The sequence below is a fragment of the Coenobita brevimanus genome, chromosome 93 (genome assembly GCF_032717465.1).
Source record: "Coenobita brevimanus isolate Jiangsu-jjx chromosome 93, ASM3271746v2, whole genome shotgun sequence".
Classification (NCBI taxonomy): domain Eukaryota; kingdom Metazoa; phylum Arthropoda; class Malacostraca; order Decapoda; family Coenobitidae; genus Coenobita; species Coenobita brevimanus.
Genome location: NC_137046.1, coordinates 29505234 through 29525489, shown reverse-complemented (window position 1 = coordinate 29525489; position 20256 = coordinate 29505234). Strand labels below are relative to the sequence as shown.

General features: G+C 40.8%; 1 protein-coding gene across 2 annotated transcripts in view; it reads left to right on the top strand.

Annotated features, from left to right (window-relative positions):
- LOC145412627 (methionine synthase-like) overlaps positions 1-20256 on the top strand; it is a 419211-nt gene that overhangs the window by 111097 nt on the left and 287858 nt on the right. For both annotated transcript variants that reach the window (XM_080282544.1, XM_080282543.1), the window contains exon 7: positions 11539-11769. In XM_080282544.1, the coding sequence (XP_080138670.1) occupies positions 11539-11769 (231 nt within the window). The remainder of the gene's footprint in view (positions 1-11538; positions 11770-20256) is intronic.

The following is a 20256-nucleotide window of genomic DNA, read 5'->3' as shown; positions in this document are numbered from 1 at the left end:
CTACTCATCTTGTTTGCATACATGTCATAACCTGAGTTTACTTCCTTCCTCCTTTTTATTGCTTGTTGGTTATGTACCACTTTCATACCTGCAATCCAAACACTTTGTAAAAAAAAAAAAATTTCCTTGTCTCTTCCTCTGATCTTCCATTGTTCCGTGTTTTTGTTTCCGCCCTCTTCTTCAGTATTCCCAATTCCTCTTGACTTAGGCATCTTTTTATCCATACTTTTTTAAATTTCTCTTTTTCCATGAGTTTGTTTGCATTTTTTAGTATTTCCTCCACAGTGTTCACACTCTGAAAGGTTACTTTCACAGGCCTTGACTTATATCTCTCATATTTCTCTAACATTCAGTGTTCCTGTATGTCTTTATCACAGATTTTCTCTGCTGCTTTCTTCATTGTGCTCATTATATTTGCCATCTCCTTTTTGAATCTCAGAATTTTGCGTTTTATTCAGAATTTTGCTTTTTATTTCATCTTCATCTATACTAGTGATTACTTTAGATTTGTTGATATACGCTGAATCTTTGACCAATTTAGGGTTGTTTTTGATCATTTCTTTCACTTCCTTTCTAATGCTTTTTTTTCGACTCGATTCTAAGTCTTTCCTGACTTTCACCATTTCAGCATACATAGTTTCCACACCATCTTTGTAACTGCATCACTTCATTCACCTGGGTTATCTTCTATTCAGTACCACTGCTTTGGTCTATCTGTGTGTGTGTGTGTGTGTGTCTGTGTGTGTGTGTGTGTGTGTGTGTGTGTGTGTGTGTGTGTATTTTCCTATTTGTATTTACCTATTTGTAGTATACAGGAATTGAGCAATGCTCATGTTGTCCTGTCTCCATTTCCACATTTATCTAGTCTACTTTTACACACATGAATGTTTTTCTCCTGCACCACCTTTTCGTCTAAGTCGTTCCAAATATTTAAGTATTTACCTAATATACCTAATTGTGATATACACGAAATGTGCTATGCTCATGGGTTCCCGTCGCTGTTTCTCATTAAGTCAAATTTAGCTTTAAACTCGCTTAAGTTTTTAGAGTGGACGATCTCTTTGTCCAGGCTATTCCATAAGTCTATACTTCTGTAAGGAAAGCTATATTTCTTGATAGCCTTCAAGCAGCTTGACTTTTTCAATTTCATTCTGTGTCCTCTTGTTGCTCTCTTATCCCATAAAAACAGATCTTCTCGGTCAATTTTATCTACTCCCATCATGGTCCTGAATACTGCAATCGTCTCCTCTCTTTCTCCTTTCCTCTAAGGAAGGCAAATCCAGCTTTTCCAGCCTCTCTCTGTATGACAGATCTGCCAGATTGGGGACCATCTTGGTTGCTGTTCTTTGTATTCTCTCAGTCTTGTTTATATCTTTCTTTTTTGTGTGGGGACCACACTACTGCTGCATACTCTAACCTGAGGTGGATCATGGCCACTATCAATTTTTTCATCATCTCATCCATATAATGAAATGCTACTCTTATGTTAGTCAAGAGTTTATACGTCTCTCTAACTATCTTGTTAATGTGTTTTTCAGGTGACAAACTATCTTGGACCAGCATTCTCAAATCTTTCTCTTCTCTCATTTTTGTGATTAATTCATTACCCAACAAATAATTCAGTGATGGCCTCCTGGTACTTTTACCCATTTCCAATATTTTACATTTCTTTACATTAAATTTCATTTCCCACGTCCGGCTCCAATCATGTATCCTTTCCAGATCCTCCTGCAGCATTTTACAATCCTCCTCAACCTCTGCCTTCCTCAAGATCTTTACATCATCAGCAAACAGGCTTGCATAACTGTTCACTCCATCTACCATATCATTTACTTAAATCAGGAACATTACTGGCGCCAACACCGAGCCTTGAGGGACTCCACTTGTTACTTCCCTCCATCCAGACATCCTATCCTTTATTACTGTCCTCATTTGTCTATCTCTCAAAAAGTCTCTCATCCTTTCCAGGAGTTTCCCCTTCAGTCCTCCTATATATTCTAGTTTCCACATTAATCTCTTATGAGGTACCTAGTCAAAGGCCTTCTCTAAGTCTAAGTACACACAATCCACCCAACCATCTCTCTCCTGTACCATGTCAATTGCTCTTGAGTAAAAGCTCAACAAGTTGGAAACACATGACCTTCCACTTCTGAATCCAAACTGACATTCAGCCAAAATATTCATCTCTTCCAGATATTTTGTCCATCTATCTCTCAGAATTCTTTTGCACAATTTTGCGACCATGCTGGTTAGAGACATTGGTCTATAATTCAGGGGTTCTTCCCGGTTTCCTCCCTTATAAATTGGTACCACATTTGCCCTCTTCCATTCTTGTGGCACTTTCCCCTCTTCCAGTGAGCATACGATTAAACTGTGAATTTTATCCGCCAGTTGTTCTCTGCATTCCTTCAGTACCCAATCAGAAATTTGATCAGGTCCAGGGGTTTTCCTTACATCTTGAGTTTCCAGTAATTTATACACTTCCTGTACCTCCACTTTTATATCTTTTATCACCGGTACATTTCTAATCACTATCTCCCTTTCCACAAACTCTTTTTCATTAGTGAAAACCGATTGGAAACATTTGTTCATTATTTCAGCTTGCATTGCTGCATCTTTATAGACCTCTCCTTTTACTTTCAGTTTGGTGATGCTTTCCTTTTGTTTCAGTTTGCCATTAACAAATCTGTAAAACAGTTTGGGTTCATCCTTGCATTTGTCAATTATACCTTTTTCAAAATTCCTTTCTTCTTCTCTACGTATTCTTGTGTATTCATTTCTAGTTCTTTTATATTCTTCCTTTGTTCTGTTGTTACCTCTCTTTCTCCAGTTGTTCCACGCCTTATCTCTCTCTTTTTTTGCTATCATACACCTTGTATTAAACCACTCCTTTTTCCTGTTTCCTTTCCCTCTTACTCTCGGTACAAATTTTTCCACACCCAAATTTTAGAGGTCTAGAAAGATATCCCACTTCCTCTGTATCTCTCTTGTTTCTCTGAATTTTTTCCAATCCACATTTTCAAAAAATTTTCTCAATCCTTTAAAATTTGCTTTCCCAAAGTTGTATCTTCCCTGTCTATGAAGCTCCTCTCTTGGCTCAACGTTCCCTATTATCATCTGGCACTCAATGACCACATGATCACTTTTTCCTATAGAACAGAAATATTTCAACGATTCTATTACATCGGGTTCTTTGGTAAACAGTAAATCTAACCCTGCTGGTGTGTCCTTACCTCGGAACCATGTCTTTTCTTTGACCCATTGCGTCATCACATTATTCATTATTAAATTTAATAATATAGTACCCCACGAATCCTCGCTTCCTCCTGAGTCCCATTCCTCCCAGTTCACCTCTTTACAATTAAAGTCACCCACCAAAATTATATTGTTGCTTTTCTCAATTATTTTTATTAGCCATATCCGACAACATCTCCTGGTATTCGTCATCATTCCATGCTCTTGTCTTGGGGGGAACATACACTACCGCCATATCTCTCTTCACATTCTCTCCAATTTCTAATTTCATATATATCACTTCAGCCCTGCCTTCTCCCATTTCCACGGTATCTACATTTATGCTGTTCTTCACAGCTATCATCACTCCTCCTCCTGTTTTTTCTTTTCTGTCTCTTCTCCACAGTTTGTATTTACCATCTCCCAAATAAACATCAATATCTTCTCTAAATTTAGTCTCTACAAAGCACATGACATCAGGTTCATGTTCTCTCAAGAAATCGTTAATTTCAAGCCTTTGCCGATATTAAACCATCTGCATTAGTATATACCACCTTCAAATTATTTTTGATGTTTTTTATACCATCTTCTCTCCTTCTCTCCGTCGGTACCACTTCCCCAGTTTCTGATCTTCCATAACCATCCCCCTTAGTTTCCTTCACTTCTGTTTCCTTACATACCACTTCCTTACTTTCACATCCATCACTCTCCATAAAAAAGTATTACATTCTTCTTCTGTTCTTTTATCATTTTTTTCCTTTACTTGTTCCTTCAGTGATTTTAAAACTTCTCTTTCTTCTTCATTCAAATCTTTTCTTATTATAATATTTTCCATCCCTGCCTCTTTGCTTAATTTCCAGGTCACTTTAAGTACAGTAAACTCGCCCGGAACACGTTCTTGCCGAACGCGCTCGCAATTATACACGGTTAGTGCTGGGATATGTATAAGATAACGTAAGATTAAATAACCATTACGAGAACTATAAATTTATGTAAGAGAGGCCTTTGAAAGGCCAAATCCTTGAACATCAGCTCAGCACGCACGGTTTGTTTTGATCACGTGATGTGTTTCGCTGTACTGCTTTTCCTCAGTGCTGTATTTGTAAGTTAAATATTTACAGTACTGTTCTGGTAAGTTTATGTGCAAGTTAAAGTATTATTAAATAACGTTCAAGCAAGAAATAAAGTCTTATATCCAGTTTTCTGATAGGCGTCAGAATATTACCTTTTTTATTTGTTTGTTAAATATTTGCTGTACTGCTTTTCCACAGTACTGTATTTGTAGGTTAAATATTTACTATTCTGGTATGCACTTGTAAGTTAAAGCACTTAAAGAAAGTTAAAACATTAAATATAGCCTTGTAACCAGTTATAGATTACACACGATCGGTGGGTTCCAAGACAATTCGCCATCATGTCAATTCCCCGTCAAAACATGAACGATTCCCCATCTGTACAATTCGCACCCTGTATGATTCCCCATCATTCTATAAATATATTAATTAATCAGTACTTTTACAAATATACTTATTATTAAGTAATCAATACTTTCATAACTATATTTCAGGGGGATCCATCAAAGTCTATGTTGTCTTGTTATTGTTGTTACTTCGAACTGGCTTGACAGCGAATAGTCCAGAAACCATTTTGCTCCCTACACTCCCTAAACGTGGTATTTTGCTGTTATCTGCCATTGGTAATCAATATGAAGCACTTTAAGTGGTTAGAAGGTTTATTTAATGTTATAATGTACAAATACAGTACTGCACAGCAAAACTTTGACATACAAATACGTAAACACAAGGCAACATTCCGACGCCGACTGGTTTCGGCATCGGAATGTTGCCTTGTGTTTACGTATTTGTATGTCGAAGTTTTGCTGTGCAGTACTGTATTTGTAAGTTATAACATTAAATAAACCTTCTAACCACTTAAAGTGCTTCATATTGATTACCAATGGCAGATAACAGCAAAAGACCACGCTTAGGAGATCTAGGGAGCAAAATAAGGAGTAGTTAAAACTTACGCGGTTTTGCGCCGAACGCGCCACGTTAGGAACGAAACCCACGCATTGGGAGCGAGCTTGCTGTATATCATTTACTACACTTTCTGATGACAACTTGACTCTCATTGGTCTTGTTTCCCCTTTCTTATAAGGCCCTATCCTCCTTACTTCCTCAGTTTCTTTTACTCACTTGTCTCCCTCGGGATCAATCTTGCCTAATATTCCTCTCACCAGGTTCGTGTTTCTCGAGTCTCATGGATCTAACCTTTTCTTCCTCCTCCCTGTTTCTAAATATTACCACGCATCTGTTCCTTTCTACAGTTTCTCTCACTATTTGCTCTTTTTTCTTCAGTATTTTCACTACGTTTTCTTCCATTTTTTTCGTGTGTGTGTGTTCTTACCTAATTGTATCTTTACAGGAATGAGTCAAGCTCGTACTGTCCTGTGTCTTAAACCATATTTATCATACATATCCTTAAATTTGTGAATTGTTTTGGCACACACTGTTTCATTCGGTAGTGGATTCCACTGATCAGTTGCTCTATTTGTGTGTGTGTGTATATACAAAGCAGTGCACCCAGCACTTGAGGCCTGAGGTGGCCATTGTTAACGTTTTTATTGTCTGTCAGCGTCATAATGCCTTTATTTCTTGCTGGAGCGTGTTGATAACTATATTATATACTTTTAACATATTCTGGTGTTCTGTGTTTGTATTAGCAGTGGAACCAAGAGTGTTAAGCATGAAATCAGCTTGAGATGTAACTGTCAGTTATGAATGACGGGTGAGGTGGGGGTTGGGTAGGGGTATGGGGGAGGGTTGGGAGCTGGGGTAGCGGCGGTTGGAGCTCATTTTGTCCCTCCCTCCCCTCTTCTGTGGGTATATAGGGATATAAAGGGGGGTACCTCTGAGGAGTAGTGATCGTGAGTGTTCATATTTGTAACGTTTTCAGAGGTCCCTCCCAATAGTCTGAAAAAAATAATTGTCCGAAAAACCCTTGGTCCCTTGCCATTTGGATTACAGGACTTTTAATTAAAGTATTTTTAAAAAGGCATTAAATCATGCTCTGGAAACTATCATCCAATTAGCTTAGCAGCAGTAGTATGCTGTTTCTTGGAAGCCATAATTAGAGACAAAATAATCAAGCATTTAGGACAAAATAATCTCATTAACCCCATGGGGTTGGGCATTGTTTATAAAATGACCATCCGCAATGAGCATTTTTTAAAAATCGCTATTACAAAACTAATAAACCTATCATAAAAATCTATACCCAGCAAGGTACAACTCCTTAGCTTTAAAATGAGTGGTGTTCCAGTGTCCTATGATTATTTACTGTAGAGCAGTGGCTGAGAATATAAGAGTGTCTGAGGAGAGGCTTTTTTCCCTCACTCACAGATGCTGAAAATAGGCCATTTTCAAAAATAATTTTTATAAAAACTGTTACATTTATCAAAATAATGTACTGTTACATTTATCAAAATAATGTTTACATATAAGAAGGTATTAACCTTTAGCTTCAAAATAAATGAATGATGGCCAAAGGTCATCCAGTGATTTGTTGGGGTGTAGTGGTTAAGAGCAATGCTAAACATTCTGGAACGAGGACCGATGTCCCCATGACACGTTCCAGAAAGGGGACTGACCTTTAGAGATTAATAACTAACAGCACGGATTCCATAACAATCGATCTTGTTAAAAAAATCTTGATTTTTTTCATTGATATTGTGGATGTTTGATAATACTAAATCTGTTGATGTGATGTGTCTCAGTATCTAGAAAGCATTTGATAAAGTTCTCCCTCAGCAGATTTCTTGAGAAACTTAAAGTTTATGGTTCAGAGACAATGTACAAAGATCGCTTGAAATTTGGTTTTCAAAATATAAACAAACAGTTGTAATTAATGGGGAGGAATCAGACTGGATGACTGTTACAATCAGGGTTGGTTCTGGGTTGTGTACTATCTCTAATTGTTACTGATGATATCGATGAAGATTTGTATTGTATAATCTCCAGATTTACTAGTGGTAGGCAGGGGCGCTCACCATCCACTCGATGTAGTGCTGTGCTGCTTTCGTGTGACTGCCCTTTCCTCTCATCCTTCCTTCTTTCCTTCCATCCTCTTCTGTCTTTTTCCCTCATTCTTTCCTCTTTCTTATGCCTTTGGGTGACTCTGTACACTCCCTCTTCTGTCTATTTCCTTCATTCTTTCCTCTTCTGCCCGTGGGTGACTCTATACTGAGTAACAAGCCAAATGGTTTCCTGTACACCAGGAAACCATTTACCATGTTGAGTGGTAACCATTTAAGCAAATTATGGCGCCTGGTGGTTTAGTGGATAATTAAGGGCACCCCAATTGGATTGAGTCTGCAGGTTTATATAGGAAGGGGTGGTTGGGGTTTATTGCTCACATAATGCCACTCACAGATGAGTGAGGCTGGTCACTCTCATCTTAACCCTCTTGTTACTGGACGATGCAGGCTGCGTCCAACCGTGGGAAAGTACTCAGGATGTGAGCTGGCATGACCTTGGCCGAGTGCTGGGAGAACCCTCCCCCCCTCCCGTTTCTGCACCTATAGTACTTAAACATTTTAGCCTCACACCCTTAGTTTTGCCTATATATCTGTGATTTTTTTTTCCTCGTAATCTCAAATAGTCGTACTTGCTTATGGTGTTGATAAAAACATTTGGTGAATATAAGTTATGCATTAATTTGCGATTGTTTTTTCTTTCCTTCATGTTTTCTTATAGAAATATATGCATTATGGAAATTGTTACTGAGAAAGAGCTTTAGGAAATTTCATTAGCTACATTTTGGTATACAAGCATTTACTGTAGGACGATTTGGGTCAGTTTTACGTACCGCCAAAGGAAATTATCTTATGATCGCACTGCTGTTTGGGAGCGGTGTTTTGCTAAATTATTTTTTCCCATGCCTTTATTTATGCCTCTGTCTGCTTGATTTTGTATTCACGTAATCATGAATAGTTGTACTTGCTTATGGTGTTGATAAAAACATTCGGTGAATATAAATCATGTGCTAATTTGCGATGTTTTTTCTTTCCTTCTTGTTTCCTCCTAGAAATTGTTTATGGTAATTGTTTCTGAGAAAGAGTTTTAGGAGATTTCCTTGGCTACATTTTGGTATACAAACATTTACTGTAGACAATCTGGATTGGTTTTGCATACATATCTGTCAGTCCATCTTTCTATTGCTAGGTGCCTTAATTCCGTAAGGGGTGGCCACAATCAAATCGCCACCATCCCCTGCCATTTCACTGCCCTGCTCCCAGCTCATACCCCCCCTCTGATATACCTCTCCACTCCATCGCCCCATCTCATCCTTGGCCTCCCTCTCCCTCTCCCCCCTCCACCTCACTCACATACACTCTCCTCATCAGTCTCTCACTTTCCTTCTTCTTCACATAGCCGGACCACCTTAATGTGTTTCTCCTAATGCTTCCTATCACATCCACATGCACACCACAACACTCCTTTGCTTCTTCGTTTGTCAGTCTGTCTCTTCGTGTGACTCCATATGCTCCTCTCAAATAACTTCTTTTCACTGCACTCTTGACTTTTGTCCCTCCAACAAAGTCCAAGCTTCACTTCCATATGTTAGAGTTGGTATCACAATACTGTCATGCAGTAGCTTTTCCACTTCCGTGCTCACTTCTCTGTTTTTTATCACATCTTTCAAGGAACCAGCAACCTTTCTTCCCTGCTGCACCCTTTCAAGCATTTCACCCTCTAAACTTCCATCTTTACTCATCACACTACCCAATTACTTTAATGCACTCACATTCTCCATTTCCTCCCCATCCAGTCTCACTCTACATTCACTGACATCGCTTCTCTCAAAGACGTACCGCATAGGAAATAACAGTAAGATCTCACCATAACGGACTAACTGGGGCCACAGCCATTCCGAAAAATGCGAAATTCCAATTAAAGTGAAATCCGGACTTTCCCCTGCTAACTCGGACTTTTTCCGATATATCAGACATTATTCTGGATCACATGAATGGTTTTTAAACTGATTTCACCACCATTTCGGTACTGTACTGTGTTATACCCTCGCTACAGTAATCAAATGGTATATGTAATAATTCTGTACTGTACACTGATAAACATGCCTTTTATTTACCATACTGTGGTGAACATAGCTGAAGTGGTCAGGCAGTCCGGACTGCTTCTGGCTTTATCAGACTTTTGCCGATATATAGGAATTTAGTCGGGTAGCTCCTAGGGTCTGATAAAAGCGAATTCTGGTCTGTTGAAGTCCGTTATATGGAGGTTTTAATGTATCTTATGATCGCACTGCAGTGCAGGAGTGGTGTTTCACATGGCCAAAGTTGTTGCTAAATTATTTTTTCCCCTGTCTTTAGTTGTACTTGCTTATGGTGTTGATAAAAACCTTCAACGAATATAATTTGTGCTAATTTACGATCCTTTTTCTTTCCATCAAGGGGCGATTTTGTTTGAAGCAGCTTGCATTGTCCAGTAACGAGCCATTGAGATTAGGTTCGATGAAGCCTGTGTTGTCCAGTAACGAGTGTGTGACTTTTGCACTGCTGCCCAAAGGTTCAAAAGGGTTGAATGTCAGGACCAACTTGCCTTGCCCCGGGCTGCATCTCTTCTCATGGAGTAACACAAGATTAAATGATGGTGATGAGGATACTAATGGTACAAAAAGTAGTAACAGAATGGATACACCTGAACATAGGCTGGTGCCTCAAAAAGATCTTTAAAAATTTAATTGGGCTCAAATGTGACAAATGGATTTTAATACTGGCAAATGGAAAGTTTAGGTACAGAAATGTTAATGACCAGTACAGAGCTCTCAAGGACAATCTCTCACGATTGAGAGAGGGCAATTCTAGGCCAGGTTGGAGTAAAAAGGGTAGGAAATGCATGTGTTGTGACCCAGTGTGTCCCATTTAATGAAAATTGTTCATTATAGCTGTTGAAAGTGTGGCAGGATTCATGGTACCATTTAAATCTGATATCTACTATATCAGGGTCTGTTATTTCTAGGGTCGAGTGCATTATTATTATTTTTATTATTATTATTATTATTATAAAAATTATTATTATTATTATTGTTATTATCATTATAAGTATTTTTTCTTTTATCATCCCATTTCCATCCTCTTCTGCCTTTCTTTCCTTCATTCTTTCCTCATCTTTCTGCCTACAGGCGACTTTACACTCCCTCTTCTGTCTTTCTATCCTTCATTCTTTCTTTTTCCTTCTGCTTGTGGATGACTACACTGACTGACAAGTCAGATGGTTTCCTGTACACCAGGAAACCATTTACTGCATTGGATGGTAACTATATAACCAAATTTTGACACCTGGTGGTTTAGTGGGTAATTAAGGCGCTCCAATCAGATTGAGCTGGTGAAGGTTTATATCCAAGGGGTGATTGGGGTTTATTCCTCACATAATGCCACTCAGGGATGAGTGAGGCTGGTCACTCTCATCTTAAATGTCAGGACTAACTTGCCTAGCCCTGGGCTCCTATGCTCCTCATGGGGCAACACAGTATTGGATAATGAATGAATTAAAAATGATGTCATCCCACTGCATATACAGTATTAATGGAAAACAAGATTAGGATTTTTTTTTTTTTCTGATATGATGCATCCAGTTCATCCATCCATCCATCATCCAATCCTACACTGCCCCAAGAGGAGCGTAGGAGCCCGGGGCTAGGCAGTTGGTCTCGACATTTAAGATGAGAGTGACCAGCCTCACTCATCCCTGAGTGGCATTACATGAACAGTCAACCTCAACCATCCCTTGGATATAAACCTTCACTGGCTCAAGCCGACTGGAGCGCAATAATTACCCACTAAACCACCAGGTGCCAAAATTTGGTTATATGGTTACCACACAGTGTATTAAATGGTTTCCTGGTGTACAGGAAACCATTTGGCTTGTCACTCAGTATAGAGTCACCCACAGGCAGAAGGAAAAGGAAAGAATGAAGGAAAGAAAGACAGAAGAGGGAGTGAATTAAGTATAACACTATATCACTCACTAAGCTGTTCACTGCTTTCCCTACCTGAATAAGTTGAACAGCAGTGACCAGAAAGAAATATAAAAATTATCCTCAGGCTGGTGATGTTCATGGAGATTAGTGTCCAGCCTATTTAGCTGAGGGGATCTCTCTTGACTTGAATAAGATTGTCTGGTTATAACCAAGAGAGAGAGAGAGAGATGGTAATAATCAGATTAATTATCTCTCTTGCACTTTGAGACAAACCCTCCATTTACATCCCTTCTTCCTTTTCAGTGTTGGTTTGAACTGTGCACTGGGAGCTGTGGAAATGAGACCATTCATTGAAACCATCGGGAAGAACACTAGTGCCTTTGTGATCTGTTACCCCAATGCTGGCCTGCCCAACACATTTGGAGGCTATGATGAAACACCTGAAACCACTGCTAGACATATGAGAGAATTTGCTCAGGATGGCCTGGTTAATGTGGTGGGGGGCTGCTGTGGCACAACACCTGCTCATATCAGGTTAGAGCTGGTTATCCTTTGTTGAAATACAGTATTTGTGTAATAACCCCATCCCTTCTGCACAAGTCTGTGTGTATAATGTTGTACAGTTAATAGTTCTCATCATCATCCATAGTGGACATAGCATTCATTTTGTTGGTATCAGATAGCTTGTAACCGCAGCCAGGAATCCTGCCACTGCAACCACCAAAAATATGTTTCGACTGTATGGATTCCTCAACTAGTCACTAATATATCAGCTTGGAACCCCACAGCTGATCACCAATTTATTATATCAGCTGAGTCATGACCTCACACTTGATAAGCAAGGTAACGTTGCTCCTGGTCGTAGTCACTTCCGGCTGACACACTCCACCAAAACATCATCTCACACACTGGAGATGGTGGGGATCGGTGTAGAATCCTGTTGAAGGAACTTAGAAGGTAGCGTGTGCAGGTGAACTGAAACTGAGCAGATTAAATCTCTCTTTATTGGCCACAGAAAGATACAACTGCGACACTGAGAGAGCTCAGAGTTATACGTCCCTCTCGTTCAAATGATACGTGCTTTCTGCCCTAGCCCGCCAGCATCCCCCTCTGGGTGTGGCGCTGGGGTCAGCAAAATCAGAGGTGCTAAACCTACACAGACAACTGGGATTTATACATGAATAAAAGCATCATAACTGTACCATGTACATTATACACCTCAGTAAAATAGTATTGATTACATCAAGGTATACCAACAAGGTAAATATTTCCCCCAAGACTTAAACATATATACAATTCATATTTCTCTATCGCCTTCTCTTTACTCTGGGTTTTGATTAAAAGAAGATGTCTGATTGCGCATCCTATCACAAGCCACACTGTACAGTGAAATGGTGTTTGTTTGTTTATCATTAACACTTTGTTGTATATTGTTAATTATGAATAAACAACTTTATATGTAATATGCAGCAATAGTGTGAAACTACAACTAGTCATGGGAAACAATATTGACACCAGAACAAGCTGCTTTATATACCATTAACCCCTTAACCGCAGGGCGTCACTTGTGCCACGCTCGGGAGCAAGGGATCATACCGCGGGGCATCACATATGTGCTTCTGTGTTATTTTGAATTCACCCAGGCTTTCATGTGGTGGCTTGTATCACCTATCAGTACTACGAGTGTCCAGCTGTAGTCATTGCTGCTAATGTCACCTATACTCCCATCCATTGTTGACAATTTAGCCATTTTTTCCCCTGTCCTTGACTCCCCTCCTTACCTCCCCTCCATTACCCTCTCCTCCTACTTGCCCAGCCGCGCTGCACTATGCAAATCCTGGAAGGATTTTTCCACTCATTTTATCCATTGAAATGTGCCCTATGCCCTATTCTTATACAAAATAATATATGAAAGAAAATGAAAAGGTAATTGATACTGCCATACATCTGGAATGGGCTAATTATCACCTGGCAACACCCCATGTGCACTCATTCGCTAATTTTCCCTGTTTATTTCCCCTTGAAATATGCTGTATGACTTATTCTTGTAACAAAAATATATAAAATAAAGGAAGGGAGAAGCTTAAGTGATATTTACATTCACCTGGAACTACCTGATTTATTATGTATTGTCTAGATTTCCTGCCAATCATTTCATAGCATATACTGTAAATTAGCAGCTGTCATCACACTGACATTGTCAACCCTTCCCTGCCCATATACGCCACATCATTCAGTTTAGTCTCGTCTTTCAAGGTGAAACCATGTCTCATTCACACCCGTCCACTTCTGCCGCTTCTGAGACCATTGCAAAGGGCCCTGTGACCTCTACCCCTACTAAACCTCGTGTGGGAAGGGGTAAAGGGGTAAGTGACTTTGCTGTGAAACGTGAACTGGCTAATTTATCAATGATTATGATGGACAGTGACTACGATCTTTCTGGTGACTCGTGGTATGAAGCAGTGGAGGAAATGGTGACAGAAACCCCCAGTATGAGTGCTTCTGTGTCCCAAGTTCTAAAACAGTGCAAGTGGAAATGTAAATAATGTGTAAATAGCAAGTGAAAGCAATGAATATAAATATAATTGTACAGTGGAAAATAGTTTTATAAGTTACTGCAAGTGACAGTGCACAACATAGTGTAAATAAAATAGAAATGTAAATAATGTAAATAAAATAGAGAATGGAAATAGAAATGTAAATAATTAGTAATATAAGAATATGTGTATAAATACTTGGAGTACTGACAGTGAAAGTGAAAGCTTTGCTCTCTACGCTAGTTTACTGAATGAGAAAGTGAATGCCTGGAGTGAAAATAAACTACTAGTACTGAAGGAAACTTATGGATAAATATTGTATATATAAATAAGTGTATAAAGTACTAGGAATATAAAGTGTGAGTGTGTTTATGAATAATAAATGACAGGTCTGCCTCAGAATACCAGCGGGGAACGAGCACGGGTGGAAAGCTCGTATGTGCTTGTAATTTACATTGCTTTCATGGTGTTTTTTTTTGGGGGGGGGGGGATATGGATTCTAGACTACTTGAAAAGAATTGTGCTTGTAGTGATAATATCAGGCATTGGTAACCATCGTTTTCATTTTCGTTTTCGTTTTTTAAAGGCTCCAACATGCTTGCATGCATCGGCCCCAGTCACCTAATGGCGGCTCTCCACGCTGCACGATCTGTTGCAACCTCCCTGTTCAGTCCCTTAACCCTGAGGTCACAATGACCTCGTCCCATGTCTTTCTCGGTCTACCCCTCATAACCTTTCATTCATTCATTCATTCATTGCCAGACGCCATGTATCCCAAACGGGGTGGCCAACGGCTTAGAGTTAATCGTTTTACAGGGAGGGGCACTAATCCTCCACCAACCCCACTTGACACCTAGGGATGCCAACAGCATCTGGTGTTCCCAGGCGGTTACCCATCCAAGTACTAACCAGACCCAACCTCAGCCCCAATATTAATACTTCTAACCTTCCTCACCCAATTATCATCCCCCATCCTCTCCACATGTCCAACCCTTCTCAATCTACCTCTCCTCATCACAACACCAGTACATTCCAGTCCCATCCTACCTCTCAACTCTTCCATTGTAAACCCAGCCCCCCCGGACCTTGCATGCAGGGACGCACTACACATCCACCTAATCATTGTCATTTCTGTACGTCTGAGCTGGCGAATATCCTCCTCCTTTACTGCCCAGTCTCACTACCATACAGCATTACACTCCTAACACATGCTGCATACAAAGACCCCTTAGCACGTAGGGAGAGCCCTCTCAGTGTCAGAAGAGGCAAGAGCTCCCTGAACTTCTTCCAACCACATCTCACCCTAGCCACAGAGCTAGCTCCAGCCCCACCTCCAGCACACAACATGTCTCCCAAATAACAAAACTCTTCCACACACTCAAGAGATTCACCAGCAAGTTCAGTCCTTTCACGCCTGACAATCTCCACCTGCTCTCTCCAACATGTCATACACATATAATCAGCATTGCAGTCTGCCTCTGATACCACTACATCTCTTGTGCACCCATTTATCACAAACACCTCACAGGATAGAATTACTTCCCATGCCCTTGTGGCAAACTGCACATGGCCACTCTCTCTCATCTCTGACAGTACCGCCACCAACCCTAGATATCATCACTTTTGTATTATCTGCATTTACCTTTAAGCCCTTGTGCCCCATACCATCTCTCCACTTCCTAAACCTTTCCTCTGCCTCCCTTTCGATCTCTGCAATCAACACCAAATCATCAGCATACAACATCTCCCACAGGAGTCCGTTTCTAAAGTCACATGAGAGGGCTTCAGGTACCATGATAAACAACATGGGACTCAAAACTGACCCCTGATGCACACCAACATTCACGGAAAACTCATCACTCAAATCTCCATTCACTCTTACCTGGGTGCGAGCACCCACATACATAGCCTCATACTACGGAGTATAGGGAAGGGTAAAGTGGAGACTTCGTTACCCAACTTCAGAAGTCTCCCCAAGTCCTACGGTAGTTGATGAAGGCTCAACAAACATCCCAGGATAAAGCTGAAGGTATGTACCGTATGCATGTGTAGTTATAATATTCTAGGACTAACTGATTTTTGGTAAATATTTTTAAAAAGTCATTCGGAGCTTGATTTTTCCCGTGGGACGCGCACGGTGCGATCCTGACATCCCCGTGGTTAAGAGGTTAATGACTATAGATAGAATATTGTTATTAAAATATACTTTCAGTTTTGGAAATGAGAGTTAGAAGTCTTACCAGTATGTGTGCAGTATGTTGTACAGCGTAAATCATATGAAAATAAGCCTGTGTCAGTACAATGCAGCACCAGCGATTAGCAAATTTTTCTCCTAAATAAGGTACGCCCTTGTTTTATGGCTGGAATGAGTTTTTGAAAACAGATTGTATAATAAATTTAGTTGTGTAGTAATCTTATAAGTGAGAAAACTATCATTTAATTGGAAATAGGGCATCTCGTTGATTTTATGTGAAAAAAATTATAAAACAAAAAAATTAATAAATTCTTTTTTATTGAATAAGTGAGCAGTTATATACAAAGTGATTTTATGATGAGAGTGTACTTTACCAATATATAACGACCATTGCTTGCCGAATTACAGCACTAGCTGAGTCTGATTGACCTTGAAGGGGCATTTTCGTATTTGAATAAATTTCACCAAGCCAGATTGGATGTGATGGCCCTAAATGAAGATTAAATGGCTTGACTGAATCACTTTGACCTGAATGGCCCAGAACAGACCTTTGTGGACAGAAAGTACAGGTATACCCCAGTTTAACGATGCATTTGGTTAGGTAAAAACCCATTGTTAGGCGTGGTATTGTATTTCGGGGTAGATTTTACATGTTAAGTAATGGGATGCGTTTTTCACCCTTGGGTTTCCCTCCCAGCCATGTCCAAAACCCACCCAAATGATCCCCCCAAAAGTTTAAAGCCAATATAAATGGCCTAACAGCTGTAAAAGAAGCTAACCTAAGCCTAACACTTGTAAATAACTCACTAAAACCAACATACCAAATCTGAAAGTCATCAAATATGTCTGGAAAAAATCAAGCTTAGTAAACTGTACCCCAGAATGATAATGTTCACCCCACCCATGGCTGAAACACAACCCTTTTGATACTTAGGGTAGGGGTGCAAAAGTCACCCATTTGTTACTGGACGACGCAGGCTGCGTCGAACCTAATCTCACCCACTCATTACTGGATGACGCAAGCTGCATCCAACAAAATCGCCCCATGATGGAAAGAAAAAACATTGTAAATTAGCGCATAATTTATATACACCGAATGTTTTTATCAGCACCATAAGCAAGTACAACTATTCAAGATTACCTGAATAAAAAATCAGCCAGATAGAGCTATAAATAAATCAGGAGAAAAAATAATTTAACAACAACTTTGTCCATGCAAAATACTGCTCCTGCACTACAGTGCGATTATAAGATAATTTCCTTTTGCAGTACGTAAAACCGACCCAAATTGTCCTACAGTAAATGTTTTTATACCAAAATGTAGCTAATGAAATTTCTTAAATCTCTTCCTCAGTAACAATTACCATAAAATATTTATTTCTATGAGGACACAAGAAGGAAAGAAGAACATCGCAAATTAGCACATAATTTATATTCGCCGAACGTTTTTATCAACACCATAAGCAAGTACAGTGGGCTCGCACAGTGCACGTCACCGCAGTGCGCGATTCGCCTTGTGCACGAGTGACCAAAAATCATAACCAAAAACCCTTTAATGCGCGAGTTTACCACACAACGCGAGGCAGAGGCAAGGAGTGGCTCAAAAATGCAATTTTCTACTAGTGCGCGACCACCCCTCACAGAGTGCGTCATGTGTCGTCATGTTGATGCGCAGAAATTCCCGGGCATTCTACTGCGCAGCTTGGGGTACAAGGGAGTGGGCGCGCCATAACAGTCCCGGCCTGTTCACTGTGGGGATCCTCTATCTACAGCTAACCTGTCGTGTACAACATGTGGTGTTTTTTGTGCTGCCTGTACTTTGCTGCACCATGGCTCCAACCCCAAGAGTAAAGAAACTTCTGACGCACGCCACCAAGTTAAAGATAATTAAGATGAAGGAGGAGGGTCAAGGAAACACGGCTATCGGGAGAACCCTGGGACTGGCTGAATCTACAGTGAGAACTGTGTGGAAGAACCGTGAAGCCATAAAGGCTGTAGTGAAGACGTACGGTGCCTCTGACCTAGACGGCCATTCGCGGGTGGGAAATCGTGCTATGATATTAATGGAGCGCTATCTTGCCACCTTCATAATGCGGAAAGAAAAGGAAGGTGTTCCACTCAATGGAAGATTTATTCGGAACCAAGTCCAGCTCTTTTACAATGCTGCATCTCGAAGGTTAAAAGTGGAAAAACCGTTCAGGGCATCGGTTGGATGGCTGGACCGTTTTCTCAAGCGCAAGGAACTCCGTTACGTGAAATTGTCTGGTGAACGTGGCTCTGCCGATGAGCTGGCCGTGAGAGACTATCCTGCAATATTTAAAACGATTATTGAAGAGGGACAGTACACCAAGGACCAGATCTACAACATCGATGAAACGTCCTTATATTACAAGGCCATGCCAAAATCAACTTACATTGCTAAAAGACAGAAACAAGCCCCTGGTCACAAGCTCCAGAAGTGCAAGATGACGGTAATGTTCGCTGTAAACCTGTCTGGGAGCCACAAGATGAGGCCAGTTGTTGTACACACAGCTTCACATCCAAGGTGCTACAAAAACCTCATGAACATGGATGCAAGTGGCCGTGTATTGGTACAAGTCCGTAAATGGTTGGATGACCGGGAACATTATGGCAGACTGGTTAACGTGGCGGTGTGTCCCAGATGCGAGAGCCAAGTGTCGGGAACTGGGCATTCCATTTAAGATTCTCCTTGTGCTTGATAACGCACCGAGTCACCCTCCATACCTGGAAGATCTTCACAAGGATTGTCGTGTTGTGTTTCTGCCGCCCCGCACAACGTCATTAATGCAGCCACTCGATCAAGAACTAATCGCCACAGTGAAGCATTTCTACCATAAGGAAGTGTACGACTACCTACGCAGGAAGACCGATCCACAAGAGGAGCTTCATGCCCTACAAGAAGATCACGACGAAGACCTTGATGAGGCATCTGCTCCCGTTCCATCTCCACCAGCACCTCTATCCCGACCTACCACAGATGCCATGACTGTTCAGGCATTTTGGCGTAACTTTACGGTGAAGGACGCCGTTGAATTTCTCCTTCAAGCCTGGCACCAGATTACACCTGCAACGGTGAACCATGCGTGGCGAATGCTCGTGCCTCACCTGTGCATCACCCAGGAGACGGCCATTCAACCACTGGCCGATGTTGAGGCAGCAACATTGACAGCAGCACAAGCTGTACCAGGTTTCGAGGACATTACATTGGCGGACATACAAGAAGTTCACACTGCTACTGAGGAACAGCCTCCCGAGGAAGTGTTGCAACGGATAGACGAGGCAGAGCCCGACGCCAGACAGAGTCAAGTTAAGTAGCCTAGTGTGATGGAAGGCAGGACTGAGCTGTGTATGTCAAACATCAGCAAGATCCTTGCTGCCGTGGATAAGCTCAAGGAAGAGGTGAAGGCACAGGAAGTGAGCAACCTAAGAACGGAGGAACTTCTGGTTGGTATCGACAAACTCTTCCGTTTCTACACAGACAGTCACAGGGAAGAAATAAACAGGAGAAGACAGATGCTCATAACAAGCTACATACAGCAGGCTCAAGTTGGTGAAATAGCGGAACCATCGACATCGTCTGCTCCTGATCCTGTTGAGGATGAAGAGGATGCAATGTCAGAAGTGTCAGCATTGGACTTTGAAGGGTTTATGGCCGAAGTGAGTGACTTTGATGCTCCTGGGGAAGGTGATGAAGAGGAGTCTGCGGAGGGAAGTGTTGGTGCGGTGGGGAGTGCGACGCTGTAAGTGTTGCCGCGCCTCAGAACCCCTGTTATTTAAGGTCATCAGGCATGTTGTCTACTGTTGTTAAGGTGACTACCCATATTTTTGTTATTGTAGCTATAGCTTTAGTACAATGTCTGAAACATATGACCTTTATTATGTCTCTAAGGGCCAAAAAATGTCCAGGTATGAGAGGGTACCGCCCATATGTAATTATTCCCATATTATGTATTCCTAGTACGTGAATTCCCAGTGTGCGAGCTCGTGCACCGCCCAATCTCTCGCGCACTATGCGAGCCCACTGTACAACTATTCAAGATTACATGAATAAAAAATCAGGCAGATAGAGGCATAAATAAAAGCATGAGAATAACAATTTAGCAAAACACTGCTCCCACAGTGCATTGCGATTAGAAGATAATTTCCTTTTGCAGTACGTAAAACCGACCCAAATTGTCCTACAGTATATGTTTATATACCAAAATGTATCTAATGAAATTTCCTAAAGCTCTTTCTCAGTAACAATTACCATAATATACATATTTCTAT